At 41.3% G+C, this 23,634-nt stretch overlaps 1 protein-coding gene across 1 annotated transcript in view; it reads left to right on the forward strand.

Moving 5' to 3' along the window:
- Window positions 1-15,834, forward strand: part of LOC108788461 (N-acetyllactosaminide beta-1,6-N-acetylglucosaminyl-transferase-like) — a 33,451-nt gene extending 17,617 nt beyond the window's left edge. Inside the window, exons 2-3 of the mRNA XM_018558216.1 lie at window positions 13,387-13,476; window positions 15,602-15,834. Coding sequence (XP_018413718.1) covers window positions 13,387-13,476; window positions 15,602-15,792 — 281 coding nt within the window. The 3' untranslated portion in view covers window positions 15,793-15,834. The remainder of the gene's footprint in view (window positions 1-13,386; window positions 13,477-15,601) is intronic.
- Window positions 15,835-23,634: the final 7,800 nt, after the last annotated feature.

The raw sequence follows: 23,634 nt of genomic DNA on the forward strand, positions 1-23,634 counted from the left end.
TTAAACATGTTAATGTCATATCATTAGTACATTTTAATTGTTTTAAATCTGCAGATTTCATTAAAATAATGTCTAGTGATCCTGCCATGAAGGTCCTTGTTCGGGTACTTCCTGTTATAGAGTGACAACATTCTGTCCCTGTCTGTCAGTTGTGCTTCTGCATTGTCCCCTTGTCACACAGGCTTCAGATAGGGATGAAAGTGGCCGTTTCAACATACACTATGCAGATATGGTACACTATTGAAACCATCAGAAAACCCTAAGAATGCCATAATTTAGCCATTGCTGCAGTGCATACATGTATACAGGAAGTGGCTTCATAAGGGGTGCAGTGGTTTAGTAGCACTGGAATGGAACAAATTATTAAAAAGAAACTGAAAATGAGTATTTAGCAATAACATGGCAGTTGTTTCTGATACACAGTGATTTAGCAAACTAAATGTCATTCGGTTAGGGTTTACATCTACTTTAAATACATGTTATATAGTGTATGTGTACAGTTCTTCAATCTTGCTACATTAGGTGAAAAGTATAATAGACAATAATGCAGAGCAGTTAAAATAACAGGTTTAAAATAAAATAAAAAGTTTATTTTTTTCAACAGAAAATACTGCTGCATAGGGGCAAATCATACAGTGCCAGGCATTTGTAATTTAAGGTACTTGAACTTTAAAAATCCAGGCATGATAGCATGTTTTGCACTGAACAGACACCTCTTTTGCCAGCCTTATTTCAAAGTAATCAATAGCTATTGGCTAGGCAAAGATATAATGAAAATAAATGGTGTATTTTTAAGGTACACACTCAAGACACTAAGTTGAATTTCCAAATCAGTAAACTCTATTTACATATATTTGCAATTAAAATCGTAGGGTGTATATGGCTATGTCACAAAAAAATATGGGTCTCTTAAACACATGAGTGTCTCATTCTTCCTTATCTATGACACCTTCTGCATGCATAATAAAGTTAATGTTAATACATTACAAAACCCAGATTATATGACCGGTTATATCACGTTTTGGTAGAGGTGTTGTAAGATGAGTTTATCTTTCGCGGATAGTTCCACTTTAACAGGAGATCATGAGGCATTCTAAAGATACACAAAACAATGTATATGTATCCATACAACATAGCACATGTGCAATATATCCAAAATATATAGTAACAATTAACAGAGAATTGATTTCCTATCAAAAATCGGAATGTCCCCTAATTTAAGAAATCCCTTTCTCGGAGCTGGTTCAATAAACAGGTATAACATGTAAATAAATCAAAAAAATTCATTTAATTATAAAGAAACAGATAAGAACAAAACAATACATCCACAACAAGACATTATAAAATCAATTAAATTAAAAAACTTCCCTTGAACACACAGTAGTTTAAGTGACACGGAGGATCTACAAGCCAGCTGGTGTAGCAAAGACCTGATTAACGCAGATACATGCACTGTAATTCATATACGGATACAGAGTATCCAAAGTTACTCACAGCTCATACGGTTTAGGGAGAGACAGTCCTGCTCGGATCCCACAGTGCTGGAAGGTTGAATAATATTCCACTTCAAAAAGTGTGTCCTGTAGCTGTGGTTTAGGATTCAGAGAGAGGGGTATGTTGGTAGGGCTGAAACGATGTAAGCGCCCTTCCCTTTCCCCTTACTTGGAACTCTCACTGGCCCGCGAACTTCGATTTAGTTTGCAGAAAAAAAATATATATGTGCGGCCGCACAATGAAACAGCAGACAGCAACAGCGGTAGAAGTGGAGGTCTCCACGGTGAGAAATTCCAGGTATACTCAAAGATCCGCAGAAGTGCAGTTGCCGCAAAAGGTCATCAGATCTGTTCAATCAAACTCTGCTGGAAGGTTCCAAGTCAGCTGGGCTCGCACCATATTGGACCAGCTGTGCTCCGTCTCCACACTTTTAAAGCCAGCCGGGATATGCATCTACCGGGACTGGTGTGTGGGATGAGTAATTTCGAGTGTCCAGGGGAGTGGTAGACACACGTAGCCCTGACGCGTTTCCTCCCACACAGGGACTTCCTCAGAGGGGCGTGTGCTGTTAGCTCTTGCAAGGATGTATTAAATAGCTGGTTAATGAGGCTAAATAAAAAAAGAATTGATTTCCTCTATTCAATACAGTATCGTAGGTACATTGGAGCCACATATGTTAACAAGCTTCCATATGCGAGTGTAAGGACAACATCAACGAGCCTCCATCACTCTCATACCAGATATAAAAATATAACTAATATTGTAATGTGATATCTACCGTATATACATATTCAGATAATCCATATTGTTGTATGGGCCTAAAATTAGACAATGATAAACGGCCCATCTAGGAGAGAATCAGTACCTACGCATCATGTATTTGAGTATAGGCCAGGGGTAGGCAACCTTGGCTCTCCAGCTGTGTTGAAACTACAAATCCCATCATGCTTCTGCCTCTGGGAGTCATGCCTGTGGCTTGCAATGCCTTATGGGATTTGTAGTTTCAGCACAGCTGGAGAGCCAAGTTTGCCTACCCCTGGTATAGGCTCATAACCATATTCATTCCCAGCAGATGTTGATATATCACAATCCCCTCCTATTGTGTCCCACTGTCAACTCTATGTTAATTATTGATACATATATTATCATACATCAGGGGCGTGCGGTCAGGGGAGGCTGGTGAGACAGAGCCTCACCTAGAATTATGGAGGAAATCTAACATGGATCGGCATCTAACAGGTTACACAGCGGAGAAATCCTTCCCGCTGTGTAACCTGTCATGGACGGAGCGCTGCTTTGTCCTGTGGGGGGCGGGGCTAGGCGTGCTGGAGAATGCCTCACCCGTAAAAAGAGGTACCGCACGTCACTGTCATACATGTCACATAATGAAAGATTATATCACACACGGTTTATTTATCCTGCAAAAGATCTATCTCAAGATTAAAGTAGTATTAAGGTCTGGGCATTCTCTGCATAAGGGTAAAAACTGCCTAGAACCTTTTTCTCCCCCAGTCCCCCTCCGTCATCCCCCATACTTACCTGTCAGCGATGCTTGTCCCCGCCGCCTGTCCCGAAGTGATCCTCTGTTCCCCGTACTTCCTGGTTGCAGGGGGAGGAAACTGATGGCAGAGGAGCCATAGGTTCCTTCTGCCATCGATCAAAGTGCTGGTCAGAAAAAAGGGGTGTGGCCTGCCACAGGACTGTGTGTGTCTATGGACGCACACAGCCACTACGGCACGAGCACGCTCGGGTGCCTCCGTTAGCCGATGGAGGCACCCGTGCAAGGGACCGGTTGGAAGAGCGCTGCAGGGACCCACTAGAACACAAGGAATTTAAAACTTTTAAAGAAAAAGAACATGCTCAGGCAAAGGTGGGTGTCCTTATAGCAACTAATTTAAAAAAAAAGGTTTAATATCGCTTTAACTTACTTGGACAGGGATAAAGTAAGATATTCCACCATCAGGATGCACCACAAGATGGGTAATAGAGTCTCTAAATAACAATCTTTAGATATGTGGCTCCAATGTACCTACAATACTGTACTGAATTAAGGAAATCAATTCTCTGTTGATTGTTTCTATATATTTTTGATATATTGCACATGTGCCAAGTTGTATGGATACTATGGATGCACTATTTTGTGTATCTTTAGAATGTCTCATGATCTCATGATGAAGCGGCACTATCCACAAAAGGCGCATAGATAAACTCATCTTTTAGCACCTCTATCAAAACATGGTAACCGGTCATATAATCTGGGTTTTCTAATGTATTAACATTTACTTTATTATGCATGCAGAAGGTGTCATAGATAAGGAAGAATGAGACACTTGTTTTTAAGGAACCCATGTTTGAATGTGCCATATACACCCTATGATTTTCGAAAATTCAACTTAACGTCTTGAGTGGATACCATTTAAAAGCCTGCCATTTATTTTCATTATATCTATATTGAAATTGGATATGGTACCCCTAATATTAAAACTAATCTCACTGAAATTGCACTATTACACTAACCCTGTGGCTTCATCACTTAATGAGTTAGCGACTAGGAACAGATATCAGAAAAGTCAGAACTAGTTTAGAATCCCTTACTAGTTCTTCAATCTTGCTACATTAGGTGAAAAGTATAATAGACAATAATGCAGAGCAGTTAAAATAACAGGTTTAAAATAAAATAAAAAGTTTATTTTTTTCAACAGAAAATACTGCTGCATAGGGGCAAATCATACAGTGCCAGGCATTTGTAATTTAAGGTACTTGAACTTTAAAAATCCAGGCATGATAGCATGTTTTGCACTGAACAGACACCTCTTTTGCCAGCCTTATTTCAAAGTAATCAATAGCTATTGGCTAGGCAAAGATATAATGAAAATAAATGGTGTATTTTTAAGGTACACACTCAAGACACTAAGTTGAATTTCCAAATCAGTAAACTCTATTTACATATATTTGCAATTAAAATCGTAGGGTGTATATGGCTATGTCACAAAAAAATATGGGTCTCTTAAACACATGAGTGTCTCATTCTTCCTTATCTATGACACCTTCTGCATGCATAATAAAGTTAATGTTAATTTACAAGTAAGCAAGTAAATTTACAATTTACTTGCTTACTTGTCCTTGGTCAGTAACATAAAGGGGTCAATTTATAAACAATTTGCAGGGCCCTTCACCCTGTGAACATCTGTGAACATTTGTTTTGGGGCGAATAATGCAAAAACTGAATGTTCTTAAGATATTGTTTTCAAAGTTTAAATGTAGCTTGTTGTAATAACACATTATGGCCACTAGATGGCGATACGGAACATAGAAAATAGGTGTTTATTTCTTATACCCCCTATGCTCCATCTCGGGGCCATAATATAATAATACAACACTACCATTTGCCATTGGAATTGGGCAAAAATATTTAATAAGAGCATTCCTTTTTGGCCCAAGAGGAATGTGCACAGTTATTCGCAGGGCAAAGGGCCCTATGGATTTTTATATAAATAGACCCCATAGTGTTGAAGCAAGGGGGTCAGCATGACAGCCTGACAACTAGCAATTGCAGAATAAAAAGCACCCTACCTGAAAATGTGTCCTTTATCCTACCTATTGGTTACTATATCCCCCAGAGAGTGTAGTGATGAGATATCTGTGTTTTAATTCCCACATATGCACACCTGCTATGGCCATAGTTAAGGGTTCTCCTGCTTCCTGTTTCCCTACTTGCCAGGGTTGAGGCACCCATAGACACTGGCTTTCACAGCCAGTTCAGGCAATAGTCTAATGTCTATGTGGCAACCTACTGTTGCCTCATCATCTATTCTCAAATAGTGATCGATAAGAAAATATTGTCTAATCTACATCTGTTCCTCCCAACCTTATCTGCGACTGTTTGCATTCCTTCCGCTTTTGTTAACCATTGCAATAAATCGGAAAATTCCTGCATATATTGTTCCTGTTAAGAAGAGAAACTGCCCCAAAAGGCATTTTGAAATTCATGCTTAACCCTTCACCAATGTCTATTGTCAGTTTTAGCAGTGCACTGATTTGTCACACTATAACACAGTAAGGTAGTGGGAATTTGTGCATAAAAGACGAAAGGATTGTATAATAGTTAAAGAAAACAAAAAGAATATAGTTGCATACCAATGACGCAATGACACAATCCAAAGGCTAGAGCAGGTGGCAAGCGCTTCTGATTTCAAATACAGTACAAGTTGTTTACAGAACGCAATTTAAATAGCAGGATAGCCAAACAGTTTTCTGACAGACAGAACATTTGATCAGTCACAGGCTGAAATGATTAAAGTCCAATAAAGCGGACGTGATAAGGGCATGTGTGTGTCATAGTGTGGTCTGAGATGTAATGCTGATAAATGAGCATTAATGACTGTCATTACAGCTATTAATGCCCAGTGTTGTGAATAGATTTCAGCAGCAGAATATCAAATTACTAAATGGTTCGCATACAAAAACACATTGCGTAGCAAATATGTACCAACTGGATAAACGCAGTCAACAAATGAGCATGCAATGTTGCGCTTTCTTACTAATCCAAGGATGTGTAAATATCATAGAAGCACTCTGTATTAAAAGTTAATTTGTGAGATAAACATTTTATATAAGCAATAAAAAAGGGGTCAATTTTAAAACTTTAAAACATTCAAATTATTATTAGTTCACTGATCAAAACCATTCAATTATTGTATATTCATATTATTTATTCTTACTGATGCAAGAGACTTGCTTAATGGGTTTGTAATTACTAACAACCCTATTCTAACTCCGATTGTTGCATTAGCGATTATCCCTTACTGAGACCTCTATTCCTGGCCTGTATAAGCAGATATAATCACCGCGGATAATCCTTATCAGATAGCTGAACTCACCAAATACATTTTCATCCACAAAGCTCTTTATTGAATGCAGGTTACAGCAGACAACAGGATGCAGCAGATGATTGAACAGATGGTATTTGCAGGTCATAGATGGTAATTTTTCCCTCATGCGAACATATTACATGTGACCATAATATAGGTAGCCATGACACCAGAAAGACTACTACTTGGACCAGAAGGGGGAAATACATCATATATGGGAATGAACACAGAAAAGCATGATGCAATAACCAAAACGACCACAAGATTGCAGTATATTAACCAACTACTGGCATATGCTAACAATGCTTAAAGGAGAACTATGGGGTTAAGGCTTTTCCCCATATTTCTCCTTAGGGTAACGGGAGGACAGAAACTAACATCCTCCCGTCACCCTAGGCTCAGTATACCGCGAGCTGTAGCTCGCGGTATACTGAGACGCCGCAGTATACCTCCCGCTCCTATAAGACGCCCTCCCGCTCCTATAAGGCTCTCGTCTGGCCGTTCAGGAATGGCCATGGACGGGAGGTGGTTAAACACTCTGTTGTTGACTGCATTTGCTAAATCACATACCTCATGCAGCTGCTAAGGCCAAAAAACACAATAAAGTTTATATTTTTCAACTGTTAAAATTATGGAATATTGTACAGACTCCATGCTCAGTATGTAAGCACTTTTACTAGGCTGCAATTTAGTGGGAAAAAACAGACCGGTTTTAATCGAGAAATTACAATTCGAGTACACTATTTTAGAGAGACAACAGACAGGAGAAGTGCCAGGGCAGTGAAATAGGAGACACACAGCATGATTTACCCTGCAGCAAACACTATGGGGGGAATTTATCAAAACTGGAGCAAACAAAATCTGGAGCAGTTGCCTATGGCAACCAATCAGGTTCTCTCATCGGTTTGTTTGGTAAAGCTTTGAAAATGAAAGGTGGATGCTGATTGGTTGCCATGCAAAACTGCTCCACATTTCGTCTGCTACATTTTTGATCAATTCCCCTCTGTGAATTTTCTGAGGAGCAGCGGCAAACACATTATTATACCTTTACAGTGCCGATTGCCAGAATACACTAGAAAGTTTAGGGCACAATGTAGGATTCACCTATGTGTAGCACCTTTGTAGGGCAGGAACAATGAAATAGGGCAGTAGAGGCAGCAGGTGATGGTAATGATGGCAGCCCATCGTTTCTAGCAGTAGACGGTAATGGTGGCAGGCCAGCAGAGGTTGAAGGATTTGGCAATGTTGGCAGGCCGGCAGCAGTGGTAGGAGATAACTATGATGTCTGACCAGAAACAGTTGAAGTAGCTGGTAATGGTGGCAAGCTAGCAGCAGTGGCAGGAGCTGGTAGTGTTGGCAGGCCAGCAACTATGGAAGGAGCCGGTTATGGTGGCAGGCCAGCGGTGGTGGCAGGAGATGGTAATGTTGGCAGACTAGCAGCAGCAGAAGATCTGGTAATTGTGTCAGGACCTGGTAAACGTGGCAGGTAATGCTGTAAGTCATAATGTTTTGGGGGCCAGATTCCAAGAAAAAATATATTGGTAAGCATCAGCTCATGTGTTTCTTACTCATTGCTGATCCAGGAGTGGTTCGTGTTTATGAAAGTCAGTTGGTCAACTGTTTAAGGAGATAGGCAGACTTGTTTCTCTAATCACACAAAATCTTCAGCACAAATGGTGACTGGAAACTCCAATTGACCCGCAGCAGTACAACCGAACATTTCATCAGGTTGGCAATCAATATACTCACATAATACTTATATCAAATGCATCTATAGATCACAATGGCACACTTTTCTCCAGATATTAGCCACAAGGGGAACACTGATAGAAGACCAATTCACACACGCTGGCTGCTCAGATTGGTCTTCTATCGGTGTTCCCTCTGTGGCTAATATTTGGAGAAAAGTGTGCCATTGTGATCTTTGGATGCATTTGATTTACATATTTATGTGACTACATTGATTGTTATATAATAAAAGATTTCTTATCGTACAATATCACACATGGGATAGGTGCCTTGTTTCCTTTTTGTTTTTGACATGTTTCTCTGTCACAAAATCATCCACTGGAGTCAGGGCCATCACCGCTGCTAGGCAAACTTGGCAGCTGCCTACGGCATAGCCTCGACCAGCGGCTTCCTCAGCCACAACATAGAGAGGAGGGTTTCCTCAGTTCCTTGTGGCTGGTCACATGTTTTGATTTGCAGCTTCAAGGAACTGTGCCTGCCTGATGAGGATGCAGTGACACCTGCACTTTAAATTTGTAAATGGAAGCTGCTGCCTAAGGTCCCGCGCTTGGTGGGGACTGTGAGCCATGTGGCGCCTGTTTACAGCGCTGGCCCGTACATCTCCTCCTCCTTTTTGGGGAACCACGCCACCCGCACCCGCTCCCAAGACCCTCCGGATCCCTGGTGAGACCCCCCACAGCCCTGGTGGACCCCGCACAGCCTCCATGAGACCCCGCAAAGCCCTGGTGAGACCCAGCACAGCCCACGTGAGACCCTACACAGCTCTCCTGAGATCTTGGAGATGTCAGGCCACTACCCCAGAGAAACACAGAGTATGTAGTTTCATATTATTCTGCAATGCTGTATAAAATATTGCTGTGATTTGTAGTCCCTCTACAGCTTGGGCTCAGTGGCAGATCTACGGCATAGCTTAGTTAAAATGTCAGTGTTGATTCACTTGCTGTATGTACTGATATTGAGCTGCAATCCATATTTTCCCATATAAAAAAAGCCCTCCTGAGACCCTCTGCCGGAGACATTAGGCCCAGGGGGCCCACTAGTATATTTTTTGCCCAGAACCCACCAAAGCCTTGAATCGACCCTAGCGGCGGGTATAAGCCGTACTTCTTTGTTTTCGTATATCGAGTTACATAAAGGCTCAGCAATGCCCATGTGGCAAAAACCCTGCGGCTTCTTCTTCCATGACCTCTCTAGGTGGGGATTGCCAGCTCAGAAACTGGATGTGATGAAATCAGTATCAATTCTGGTTTCATTCAGGGAGGAGGAGATCAGTGAATGGACATTCATTGGTCTCTCTAAATGCTGACACCTGCGATGCTGCCTCCAGCACCTGGCTCACGGGCTGTTCCGGCCCCTGGAAGTGATCAGACAGCTTTATAAACACCCAAATTGCTTCAAGTGTAAAGCCAACAGTTGGCTTTACACAAGTAAACCGACTCCCGGCGGCTATCTGTTTTATAGGAGCCATCTGCTGCCGACGTATGACAAACGGTGGCAGCAGAAGAGTTAAAAGCAAATTTTACTTTTTTAGATTTGTTTTATGTTCCTCCCAAAATTAAACCCCCCCCCTCCCCCCATCACCACCACTACCCCTACTTACGCGAATCACGGTTCTTCTCACAATCCTTTGACGGAATCTGTGAATAGAGAAACAATAAAGGAAGAAGAATCTGCCGGAGCCAGAGCATTGCACCTGTGATCCACTGATCGTGGTTGCAAAGCTTTACTGGCTACAATGCAAAAAAAAATGCATGTTTTTTAAGTTTTTTTCATTCAGAAAGAAGTATGCATTTATTGTTTTAAAAAAAGGGGAATTATCCTCTCATGAGAAATGAAGGAATAATTGTGACACCACTACCAAAAAAGATTGCATAGAGTAGCTTACCAGATTCACTGATACTACTAACAAAAGTGAGGCAGCATATATGTAACATTAATTTCAGATGACCACACTCTCTGGTCAACTCCTATCTGGCTATCACAGGAGATTTCACTTGCCCAGGGTAGAAGCACATTCAAATCCAAAGGGGGAATTCAAAAAGTGCCACATTGTGCAGATCAATAAGTTTGTTTTAATAAAATGCAATAAAGCAATTCACCTGTAAGTATGTGTAGTAGGGATGCACCAATACCAATACCAGTATCGGTGCTGATATTGGGGATTTTCACGAGTACTCGTGTAAATGCCCTGATACTAAAGGCACTTTAAATTTTTAAACAAATTTGGCTGCCCTAAGATCCTGTGCTTGCTGGGGACCTCAGGGCAGCCTGCTGGGGACCTCACAGCACCTGTTTACAGCGCCGGTCCAGTGCTTCCTCCTTCCTGCCACCCGCACCCCCTCGAACAGCCATGGGGAGACCCAGCACAGCCATGGTGAGACCGCTCCCACCCGCAAAGCCCTGCTGAGACCCACCCGCACAGCCCTGCTGAGACACGCACACAGCCCTGGTGACACTAAACAGCCATGGTGACACCGCACAGCCATGGTCAGACCCTCATGAAGCCCTGGTGACACTGCACAGCCATGCTGAGACCAACACGCAGCCCTGGTGACACTGCACAGCCATGGGGATACCCGCACGGAGCCCTGGTGACACTGCACAGCCATGGTGACACTACACAGCTATGCTGAGACCCGCACACAAATATAGCAATAAAGCCCTCTCAGTAGCGGAGATACCTCAGACAAAGAGCCAAGGCATTCATAATGAAAAAAATAGGTTACAATTACCGGGATCACTATTTAAACCTTTTTAACTATTTATTTGGATGCGGTGTTGCAATTTAGAGAAAACAATTATTGTGGATGTACTGTATGTCTTAATACACCTATATAATTAAAGGTGATTTTTTTCATTATGAATGTGTTGGCTCTTTGTCTGAGGTATATCCGCGACTGAGAGGGTTTTATTGCTGTATTGTTGTGTTGGGAGTTGTATAAGCCGTAGACAAAGCGCAGCAGGCAAATATTTATTCTTGATTAAATTAACAATTGTATTCTGAGCTGTTTTGACCCTCTGCGCTTGCCATATGCCCTCTTTTATTTGGATAGTGAGACCCTCACACAGCCTTGGTGAGACCTGCACACAGCCATGGTGAGACAGCACAGCCATGGTGACACCGCACAACCATGGTGAGACCCGCACACAGCCCTGGTGAGATCACATTGCCCTGGTTTCACCGCACAGCTCTGGTGACAACGCACAGCCATGGTGAGAGCATGCACATCTTTGCACAGCACAGCTGATGATATTCTGCATTGTATAAAGTATTGCTGAGATTTGTATTCCTCTATCACTGTTGGTATTCTGCATTGTTGTATAATGTATTGCTGGGATCTGATCCTCTTTCGCTGACGGTATTCTGCATTGCTGTATAATGTGTTGCTGAGATTTGTAGCCCCTCTATAGCTTGCAAAGCAGTAAAAATGGTCATCAGCACTGCAACTTTTCTTCAAAACGAAATTATTTTATTCATTCTTGCAGGTCATATCACCATGCTCTTCCCTACATGTTTCGGCCAAGAGGCCATCGTCAGGGGCAACAACTGGCTGCTTAGTGTCTGAGAGGAGGAGAAGAAGAGGAAGGCTTTTCACTCAACTACCTCCTGAGCATGTAGTGTCTGTGTAGTGTCTGTGTAGTATGGTTCCTCTGAGATATAAAAGTCAGATGTGCCCTGTCACTAGATGGTGCGGGCCAAACAATGCTGTGTCCGGCAGAACCTGCTTGCTCCCTACTACCTACACATTCAGAACATCTGTCTCTCACTTTAGGCCTGCCTAACAGTTTTAATAAAGGAGATAACCTATATTTAATGTATTCTATGACAATAGGGTGGATACCCTGATTCCCTGAAAATAAGACCTACCCCGAAAATAAGACCTACCGGTAGTACTATTTTTGTGAATTGCTAAAATATAGGACCTTCCCCCGAAAATAAGACCTAGTTGTGACCATTGCCAGGGCTGATGGTGGCATAAGGGGGAACTTGAAGAGCCGCGGGAGAGAATCAGCGGTGCCAATGAATGGAAAGGTATGGCACCCCTGATTGCCCTGATCACACTATTCTTAACTTTGCCATTTTGGATTATTTAATTTAGATTTCCATTTACTTTGGATCGTTATATATTAAAAAAGAAAAATAAGACCTACCCCGAAAATAAGACCTAGTGTGTTTTTTTGAGCCAAAAAAAATATAAGATAGTGTCTTATTTCCGGGAAACACGGTATACATGTGGTGTTTTGATACACACTGCTTTACCGCACAAGTATGCATTGACATGCTGCAAACAGAGGGCAACTTTAACTGTGTCAGCCACAAGTGTATGCTGCATACCATGAAATAGAAGACGGGCATCAAGGTCATACGCCTAGTGTGCTTGAATAGTATTAACAAAAAGCGGGGGTCGCACCATTTTTTTTTCTTAATTCTTTATTTAAGATGACACATATTATACAAAATGCAGACAATTTAAACAGATTGTTGCAATAGGTCAACTTCCAATCCAGTAACATCTCTCATAATACAATTTTAGCATGGGTACCTAAAGATGTACAGAATAATGACAAATAACAAATGCAGTAGAGGAAGGTCTCCCCACCCCAACTGGGACTTAGTCGTGACTGGCGGCTGCAGTATTAGAAGTCAGGAACGAGTTCCATTCCTCTAAATTGGATTTGTGGCATGTCTCCAAATCCAGGCTTATGAAGGCTGATTATTACTGAACGTTTGTGAGTACATTTACTTTTTACCCTATTAATAAATGGTTTAAACTTTAACGCTCTGATTTGTATATTCTAGTACCAATAAAAGTACTCGTCTTTACTAGAGGAAGACAGAAAGGAGGAAGGGAAGTGAGAAAAGGGGGTAGGAGGGAGGCTGGACCTATGTATGGAGACGAGGCAAGATTAATAATGGAGAGCTCAACAATCACTAGTGTTTATCAATGAATGGAATCCTGGCACTCACTTAAAATGAATGGTAGATTTAGGGTAAGTGCCATTGCAATTATCGCTATGCATTGCATGCTACTTTTTAAATAAACCAAATAGCATGAAATGTTGTTTTCTAACTAAAGTGGGAATACCTTTGTTTAACACCATCTGATGCATCAGGTCAATTATCCTCAAATAACACATTTGTTCCATCAGTTTATTTCACATGCTATTTCATTTGACAAAATGTAAGCCATGTACGGTTTCCTATCTATTAAATAGTGGACCTAACATGTATAAACTTTCCTGTGATCACATTTTTCTTCTATTCCAACAGATTTTCCAGGGTCCATGCCAGATGCTAAATGGGAAGGTAATCTCAGAGCGATAAAGTGGAGTGATGACAGTAGCCACGACGGTTGCCACGGTAATAGGGTCTCATTGTTTTTACTCTAGTATGAAAGTCATAGATAACAGGACATATGATCCACACAGCAGAATAGGATCTAAGAGCTCCAAAAGGTGGAGCAGCTTGTTCTTTTTGAAATGCCTATTTAAAATTTCAACTGCTGGTGTCTTCAGCTTTCACTTACAGTACAATGATGACAGATTACAGCTTTCTGTTGATCCAAAACATCAGTACAATGAAGTATATATTTTTTCTTTAATAAAGATACGGTTATAAAGTGAACCTACCTAAAGATAGATAGATAGATAGATAGATAGATAGATAGATAGATAGATAGATAGATAGATAGATAGATAGATAGATAGATAGATTTTTTATACACCTTCAAATAAATATAACATTTTGGTCAATAAGAATTTGATATAGCTGTGGGATTTGTTTTTCAGATGATTTTATAAATATAAAATTAAAATAAAATTGATCCAGAACTCAGAACTTTCATTGGCTGTACATGTCTGCATGAATAATTCTTTACATTTCACAATATACAGCAACAGTTTAATTTTAAAAAAATCTATTAATTTTATTATTAAAATTCAGTATTTGAGCTCCAGTCATGTGGCATTGCCTAATAGGTGATATTATTATGTTAAAGGAGAACTATGAGGTAAGTGCTTTTCACTCACCTTATAGTTCTAGCCGACCTGTGATAATGAGACTGTCACAGGTCGGCTCAGTAGATCAGGAGGTGAGCGAACACATACCGGCGTTCGCTCACCTCTCCATCCTGTCACGGCTTTCTGCCGTGACAGGGGAGGGGCTGGATTCTCCCCTCCCAGCTCATATTCGCCAGCACTGACTGGCGGAACGGACGGGGGAGGGGGCTGGTACAGCTGGCTCTGCCTCTAGATAGGCAGAGCCAGCTGTCAGTCACGCAGCTGGGCGGATCCCGGCGGTGTCACTAGTTTGTTCCTCCCGTTACCCTAAGGAGAACTATGGGGAAAAGCCTTAACCCCATAGTTCTCCTTTAAATCTGCTGCAGGCAGGAGGATGATCTTTGGCGCCAGTGACATTGTTGAAAGATCCTAAATAGTGTCTGAACAAAAATGGTGCCATTGGTCTGAAAGAGGAGAGCTGCTCACTTTGGCAGCTTAGTGAACAATCCCCATAGTGTACACAGTGGTATAGACTTTCCAAGTAACAGCACTGATTGGCTCAGTGCTGCACCATGGAATAAGTCATATGCTGCATGAGGCCAGGGGAGTTGTGGGGAGGTGTAGCCAGAGCAGTCCTAGGTTGCTAAGAGAAAGGGTGCAGCAGGTGTGCCTCCACATGACCCATTGAGATGGTGCCTGGGGCAACTGTGTTCAGGCTGCCTCAAAGGAATGGCCCTGCATATGCTCCTCCATATGCAGAAGCTGATTTTTCCTTACGCTCCTGATGCTGATTAATGGGGAGTGAAGAAAAGAAAAATATGGAGGTGTATTTTTCATCTAGACATAGCTAGTGTAGCAATTGACTCCATTGCTTTTTGTTGGCAACCTGGTGATCTGAAAAGCCCTGACTGTCATGTAGGAGCTATTCCTATACACATGTCCTGCAGGTTTTTTTCTTCCTCCTGCTAATCAGATTTACATTTTCCTTGGATGTAGGAATGTAATTGGTGGTACAAGACTCAAAGAAATAAGAAATCAAACAGCACTGTCTTCAGATGGTACATTCCCAGCAACTGTGCGCGGTACTCTCTGAATTATTGGGGAAGTGGCATAAAGAACTCAGACTTAAGGTGCCCATACACTGCTCGATTCTCGTACGAATCAGGGGGGGCGGGCTTGCGATGATCGAGAGTACGATCTGCCTGTCCAAGATGGGCAGATCGTACGTTTTTTTAATTACTTTACAACCTTTGCAAGACTTAGGTCTTGTGATGGTTGTAAAGTGTATGGCCACCTATAGGTAAACTGAGTAGATTTTCTGACTTTAGTACAGCTGCTGTTTGTTGGATAGAAGTAGTAACTCATTAAATAGTTTTTACTGGAATAGGTCTTTAAATGGGATACAGAATACACTCATTCACAGTATTTTTACTGCTTGTGTACAGAATGTTCTTAGAAGTTGTAGTAACAATTTTTTCCCTTTTCAGGCCATTATTCCAGACAAGTTTGTATATACAGTACAGGAGATTTAGAGTGGCTCTTCAACTCAACAAGTCTATTTGCCAACAAGCTTGAATTGACAAGCTATCCACCTACACTGGAGTGCCTGGACCTGAGACTACGGCACAGGACTTTGGCTGAATCTAAAACCAGATTACAGGATCATTGGTTATTTTAATAACTATGTACTCATAAGAACATAACATAAAGACTATCACTTTAAAAAGCATCAAAACCTTTTAAAAAAACCAAACAAACAAACAAAAAAAGATATTTGTAAAAAATAGCTGTCTATTTTAATTAAAAAATTTACATTTTTTTTAATTATTAAAAAAATAAGAACAAACATACCAAATAGTATCAACAAGCATTTTCTCACACATCAAAGTAAACATTTTAGAATTGAAAGGTTTACTTAAAGCTGAACTCCAGGCAAACAAACAGATGAAATACATATACAATAATGCAACTGTTGTAAAAATTATGTGTATTTCTGTCCATCCAGTCATGAAATTTACACAGCTACCTCCCACAGCAAAGACTTGACTGGCAGGGCAGGAGACCTGACTTTAATCTACAGCAGTTAAAGCAGAACCCCTGGGGAAATTAAAATCTTAACCCTTGCAGTGGGGCTACACCCGCACTGCAAGGGCTAAGTGCTTGTTTTGAACTAGAGAGCTAAAAACACAGAGATATACTCACCTGAACCACGATCCCAGCTTTCTCTTAGACCGGTCCCTTCAGCCTCTCTCCCCCTCCACTCCAGCAGCCTAAGATCCTGTGAGCCATCACATTCTATGTATAGGACGTGAGGATGCCTGGGGACATATCGCTGGAGCAGTGGGGGGAGACAGGCTGGAGAGAGCGGTGAAGGAGCCAGCTGGGATCGTGGTTCAGGTGAATATAAGTTTGTTATTTTAGCTTCCTGGGCAAAACAAGCACTTAACCCTTGCAGTGCAGGGGTAGCCCTAGCGGCATCTCCCTTGTTAGGACATAAACAATGCAGCACACCCAACTGGCTCTTTGTGCTGCTTCTCCCTCCCCAAGTCTATATTCTGGTGTAGAATGGACTGCAAGAGGATGATACCAAGTCCAGTTCAGGTATAGTGTTCATTACAAAAAAATATCATGATGTAAATAAAGAGTTGCATTAATGTGTGTCTTTTATGGAGTTTAGCTTCATTAATAATACAAAGCAAAGATGATGTGTATGAAAATGCATTGTCTAAAAACAACTGCAAAATAATACAATTTCGTATTGCTGGAGTTAGAGCAGTGAAGCAAGTAATTGGTTGTTTTGGGTTACTGCATATTAAACACTGTTCTTTTCCATTATAGGTTTGCAACAGTTTTAGATTTATAAAAATAACTATTGGAAGTAATGAGTGATAAATCCGAAGGAAAAAGATACCTGAATGACAACTGATATAGAATAAAAGACAAAAAAAAAGCTGGTATGATCTATGATAGATTTATAAGCAATTGTTTCAGACATACAAACATGGAATACATGCCTTGTTGTCAACTTCATTTGTAACAGAAAGAAATCTTCAAATCAGGGCACAGATACAGGCCTCTGTGCTTCATGGCCTATTCACAACACTGCACTGCAGTAACATTACGTGCATTGGTGTGCTGCGGTGCCATTCATTGTAAATGGTACCCCAATGCACTTTCACAATGATCCTGTGTTGTAGCACACCACAACTCATGGTAATGCACTGCGGTGCGTTGCACTGTGCTGAGATAGCAAAAATGTAGCAGGTCCAATTTTCATTCCGTTGTAATGCGTTAGGCAGCACATTCAAATGAATGGCCTTAATATGCGTGCATTACATTCACACCGCAAAGGTACTGCTATTGTGTGAATAGGCCCTCAGTGCTTTGATATTGTTTTATTGTAATCTTATAAACTACTTTTCATCTTAGAAGCTTGTTAGTTGTCATCAGTGCTGAGGACCCCTGGCATCCAGGGAGATGCCAAATTGTGCCAAAGGGGGTTTTTGCGGCAGTATATTAGGGTGATTTTGCAATAATGAGCATGATAAAGTAAAGCCAGAATATAATTAAAGTTATGTTAGCCAAAATTTGTGCTCCCATCTGGTAACTTGGCTTATAATTTATCCAAAGTGTTATTCTACAATTTGTACCTTTTTATAAACGGTTAAACCAAGAGTTTATAAGAGGTCACGTATATATTTATTTATTTATTTATGAATGTATTTATTTCTAATGTACTCACAACACCAGTGTAAAAAACAAATCTGAAACCACAGTCTTTATTCATAAATGAGTGAAGAGCAGGACTCAGCTGTCACACAGGACAGCCAAACCCTACTAAATACACTGGCTGAGCAGCTCTCCCAGTGTAAATAGTGGCAGTTTGATAGTGCGTCCGCTGTGCTCTGTGTATCAGGATCGTTGTCACCAGAGCTATGCTGGTTACACTGGGAGGCTCTCCTGCTTTTGTGTCAGCCTGGTCCTGCTTGTCATATGTTAGATTCACAAACAAACATATGCACACTCTAAGGGGTATATTTTCAAAACTGGTGCATCTACTCCTTTTTGCTATGTCAGATTTGTTGCATGCAGGCTGGAATCTCTACAGCAAGGAAAAAGCAAGTTTGCTACAACCCACTATGCTGCTGGCAGGCTGCATACCCTACAATATTTGAAGTGCTTTGAGGGATCCGCCCAGATCGGGGAAACCCCGCCCAAAAAACCATGAGTGATTGCTGAGTTTAAAAACCCCTTGTTTACACCAAAATGCCCTTGACGGGATCTCCTCTCGGGTGCCAGGGGTGTCTCTCGGGTGCAAGGGGTGTCTGAGTCTAATGCCCATCACTCATGGTTTTTTGGTCGGGGTTTCCCCAATCTGGGCGGATCCCTCTGAAAGCACTTCAAATATTGTAGGGTATGCAGCCTGGCAGCAGCATAGTGGGTTGTAGCAAACTTGCTTTTTACAAATATTTCCACCAATGTCTAAAATGTCCACTGCCAGATCTCCTCTTTAGCTGCTCCAACCAGGATACTGTAGCTAATAGAGGAGCAAACGCTTTGCTTTTCATATTTCAACGCCTCATGCTGAGATTTGAGGGGGGCCAGCAAACTCCCTGAAGTTGCCTTGTTTGGTAAAAAAAAATAATAATAGGTGATTAGGAGGGGTACTAAGTTTTCCAGGCTATCATTCTGGGCTGACACTTTTTTAATAGAAAAAAAGGGAACAAAACTTTCATTCATCAAAATACAATAATTTAATACTCCAGAAAGTTATGTGCAAAGTAAAGGTTTTCTGGAATGCAGAAAATGTGAAATTCTTTAGGATATAAGCTGGGTGAATGTTACAGTCAGCACCACTCCATAAAGAACATGTTAAAAAAGTGTATTATCTGACAAATGTTCACAGTAAATTTGTTTAATAAATGTTGCGAATGATTTTCCAGCAAAGTGTGATAAATGTGTGGCAAATGTATTTATAAATATGTAGTTACTTCATTCTGTCTCTTTATGTATTTTTTACAAGATGCATTTATTTCTTAAACTGCAACATCTGACATTTGAATCAACTCATATTTCACAACATGACTACAACAAAAATTTAGCAGGGAATCATATTTTGGACAGGCATGTTGGTGTGCTCTCCAATGCCCTGTTGACCTAGACCTAGCCTAAAGAGCCTAGGTTTTTCTTGTGGTGCCAAGAATGAACAATGATACTGGTATTCAGGCCGACAGATTATAATGGGTCTCCAATTCAGAGCCAAAGGAAATCTCACCGCTCCAATTCCTTAGCCGCCTCTGGACTCCCCGGGTGCTGGTCTAATAGGTGAGTCTCCAACTTGGAATGTAGTAGTATACGAACACACCACACTACCCAGAGAATTCCAATACTTCAGACTTTATTGAAATGCACAGCAAATCCAGTATAACAGTGAATTAAAGTGTATAAAGCAGAAAATACCAGCTACAACCTTACACATGTTTCACCCGCAGGCTTATTCATAGAGGGTCTCCATTTCAGTCCAAGTAGTCACAAAATCCTGCCTTTTCTGGTAGCTACACCCAAGCCCCAACATTCTACAGTCTGATACCAAAGCCTCTACTGACAATTGAAATGCCAGCATTAAACTGTTGGATACAAGGCACGGGGCTTAGTAGTCAGCTGGTGTTCAATTGGGCAGATGTCAAGCCAGGTATTCTGCCTGGACAAGAAGTGAAGGAAAATCTTCCTAATGGGTTTACTGAATGAAATAAATGCCTGACAGTTTTCTTTATATGCAGTTAGCATAATGAAATTGGCCCATTTCATTGTGCTAATTGCATATAAAGAAGTCAACTGCTACCCTCAAAACAGGCTTGGGAAAGGGGCTGAGCTCCAAATTGCATTGCCTAGCAAACTCTGCTGGAAGTAATTGCCTCTCTAAGACCATCTGAGTTACTGTGGACGCCTCTCAGTGCCATCTCAGGGTGGGTCCCTGACCACAGTTAATGCTTGCCAGCTGTTATTCCATCTTAGAGCTCCACCATCAGCTACTGATTGTTAGACTTCAAACTGCTATTGCATTCCTGATTGCCTTGTGCCTTCTGATTGTATACCTCACTGCAAGTGATTTTATCCTATTGTTTCATTAATAACTTTAATACACCTGTGCACTTCTATTCTTCTCTCTCTCTGCTAAAAACATTGTTTTGAGCAGGGGTGGGCAACTCTGACCCTCCAGCTGTTGTGTAACTACAAGTCTCATGAGTCATTGCAATACTGACAGTTACAGGCATGACTCCCAGAGGCAGAGGTTTGTTGGGATTTGTACTTAAAGCACAGCTGAAGGGCTAGAGTTGCCCACCTCTGGTCTAGGCTTTAAGATGAAGTACACATGACAGCATGGCTGAACGACAGAATATTCATAAACGTTTGCATGGCAAAATATATTCAGTTTGTTAACAATAGGTAATTCTATATTTGCAAGTTTCCTCTACCGTCTACTACTGTGACTAATGCTGTACTACACTCCAGACTTGCACTGTCAAGGTGTGTTCCTTTTTGAAAAATAATAGGCTGGAATGTATTCATAATGCTAATGTATACTTTTTCACATGCTGTCTTCATTAAAGAATATCATTGCTTCACATGATATGATATAGTTACAGTTACACCCTTGAAAACAAAAGTATTTGCTACTTGTATGTCAGAACTCTACCTGCAGGTTATATTTACTGAGAAAAGCTTACAAATACCCCTTTGTTTTAGCAGAAACATTACTATAGATTTCTAAAACCTGAATATAGTGTGGCAGCATATAATATCATACCATCGTTTACCTTAATAAAAATATATATTTTTTTTGTAATCACCATAGAATCCTTTTTTCAGAGTCCATTGAGGGACAGAGCTTGATAATAATTAGGCAATCTGGGGCTATATTGCCACCAACACAAAAAACGGTCACTAGGTACATAGAAAAGTGAAGGCCAGCCCTCTTGAGGCTATAACCCTACTCACTGCACACCCGCTCAACTGTAGCAAGCAGTCCAAAGAATGATAGCATATGAGGGAAAGAAGCTGTGTCACTCAATGGATTCTGAGAAAAAGGATGTTTCGAAGAGTACAAAAATTCTATTGTTTCTATCGTCACAGCTTATTGAAACTTAAGAGACCTAGGATGGGCACACCAAAACAAACACAGGTGAACTGGATCAACGAGAAAAAAACAAAGGGAATCCAAGAGCATTATTCTGACTCCAACCGTTGTAATAGTGATGTATCCCTTGCTGAGACCTCTGTGCCTGGCCTGTATAAGCAAATACAATCCCTGCGGACAGTCTTTTCATCCACAAATATCTTTATTGAATGCATCAGGTTACAGCACACAACAGGATGTAGCAGATGACTGAAAAGATGTTATATGCAGGTCAAAAGATGGTAATATTGTCAATAGGGTCCTTAACAGACTGAGTGCCTCCTATAGGAAAGGTCAGAGCTTTGTTCAGGTGAGAGACTAGTCGGTCAACTGCGGTAGGAGTAGTCCATTTCATAACAAAATTCTCCACAACAGGATAGAGCCTTTGGGTGAATGAATCAGCCTGGGTTCGTTTCATCGAATTCTGGAAATTGCAGACATTTATCTGAACCCTATGAAAGTCAGAGAAGAAGGAGATAAAACTTGAAAATCGATTCTGGGTATTTTTATAGCTAATAGGCAAAGGGTTGTAAAACAAAGGACATAGAGGGCTGGGCACTACCCTGAAGGACACGACAAAAAAAAAATTAAAAAGTACTGGACAGCGAAGAGAGGGTAATTTTTTATGCAACTTCAAGGGAGACAATGTAAAAACTCCAATCCTTTCATCCTTCCAATTACAAGCTTGGGAGATGCCTTACGGACAATGTCAACACCGCATACTGGCATCACACAATTTGCATGTGTAATACACTTTTTCATTTTTAAATTATCATGGCAACTCCTGGAGGGCACTGCACTATGTGTAGTTTATCTGGCCCAATGTGTCTGTGACATAATGTAAATATGGACTTTTTCAGCAATGACCACCAGCATCTAAAAGGCCCTGGCAACCCTCTAAAGTCTCTCCTTAATCTGCTATACCTTGTGTCTGTGACTCAATTTAAATATTGATAGATATTTTCTACAATCAGCACCAGCATCTAAATATCCCTGGAAACATTCTAAAACCTCTACCTGATCTGCTATACCACTTTACAACATGTTAGCGTGTCGGTGACTCCATATAAATATAAATAGATGTTTTCAGCAATCAGCACCAGCGTTAGCACCTGGCTTTCCCTGCAGGTTGTGATTGTTCCCTAACTACTCCATGCCTCCTCTAACATACACTGAACAGCGGCTGCTGGGAACCCTGGCCTTTTGCGAGGGGGCAGGCACATAACAAAAACACCATGATTGGCCACTTGACCACAGTTCAGAGGCCCGGAAGTGCATTGTTGGTAATTGGTTACTACCCAGATAGCAAGCAATTGAGCTGCAAGTTTGAAAATTACTTGCTAAACTATTGCAGACTTGCCAAGTGTCACAATTTTGTTGCACAATTACAGCAAGTCATTGCATTGCAAGTCTCCAGATCAACGTGCTTTGCAAAAGTGCTGTACACTTGCAGAGCTCTTACTAAGACCTGCAGGACTCTTGCTGTAGACTGGCCAAGCAAATTTGCTACAAATTCAAAAAGTGTCAACTAGAACTTGTACTGCAAGTGTTCTGCAAGTCTACAACGTGCCAGGAATGTGTGCAGCAAGTTAACAAGAATTTCAATTTAACCCTGCCACAAGTTTGTGGCAAGTTATCCTTGCTATCTGGTTATGTGCACAAGTGGCCGCAATAGTTAGCCTTTTATTCGAACCACAAATTACTTAAGTTCATTTTGAATTTATAGTAGACCTGAAATTAATGCTCATCCCTAAAAGAGCACCAGGAACCATTTAAGGGCAAGGAATTTCTTGTTTCCATTCCTTGTAGATAATATTATTTAATGGGGATGATGCGTAAACAACTTAGCGGAACGTTTAGGTCTATGAGAACCCAGCCCAGACACTGGTAGGAGAAGCAAAAAAGTATCTCGACAATCTGAGTCACCTGGAGATTCTTCGATATCGAGTCAGAAATGTTAGACATCTCTGCAACAGAATCAGCTGGGAGATGTGACAGTGAGCGATTTACACACAAGCAGGGGGAGCAACACGTTGCATAGAGTCATAAATCCTTGCATAACAGCAGGGGCGCAACTAGAAATCACATAGCAAAACAGGGGTGTAACTAGAAATCACAGGGCCCCATAGCAAAATTTTGTATGGGGCCCTGTGATTTCTAGTTACACCCCTTGAAGAGCCCACATAGCCCACCTGAGGGTGACCCTGCAAAGCCCACCATGGACTCTCTATGGTGGGCTCTGCAGGGTCACCCTCAGGTGGGCTGGTCACACTCCTTACCTGTCCGCCTCTTCTTCCTCCGTCTTCCCTCCGCCGTCGCGCGGCCTGCTCCATCCTCTCTCGC

This window comes from Nanorana parkeri, unplaced genomic scaffold (assembly GCF_000935625.1).
Source record: "Nanorana parkeri isolate BGI_ZX_2015 unplaced genomic scaffold, ASM93562v1 scaffold326, whole genome shotgun sequence".
Lineage (NCBI taxonomy): Eukaryota > Metazoa > Chordata > Amphibia > Anura > Dicroglossidae > Nanorana > Nanorana parkeri.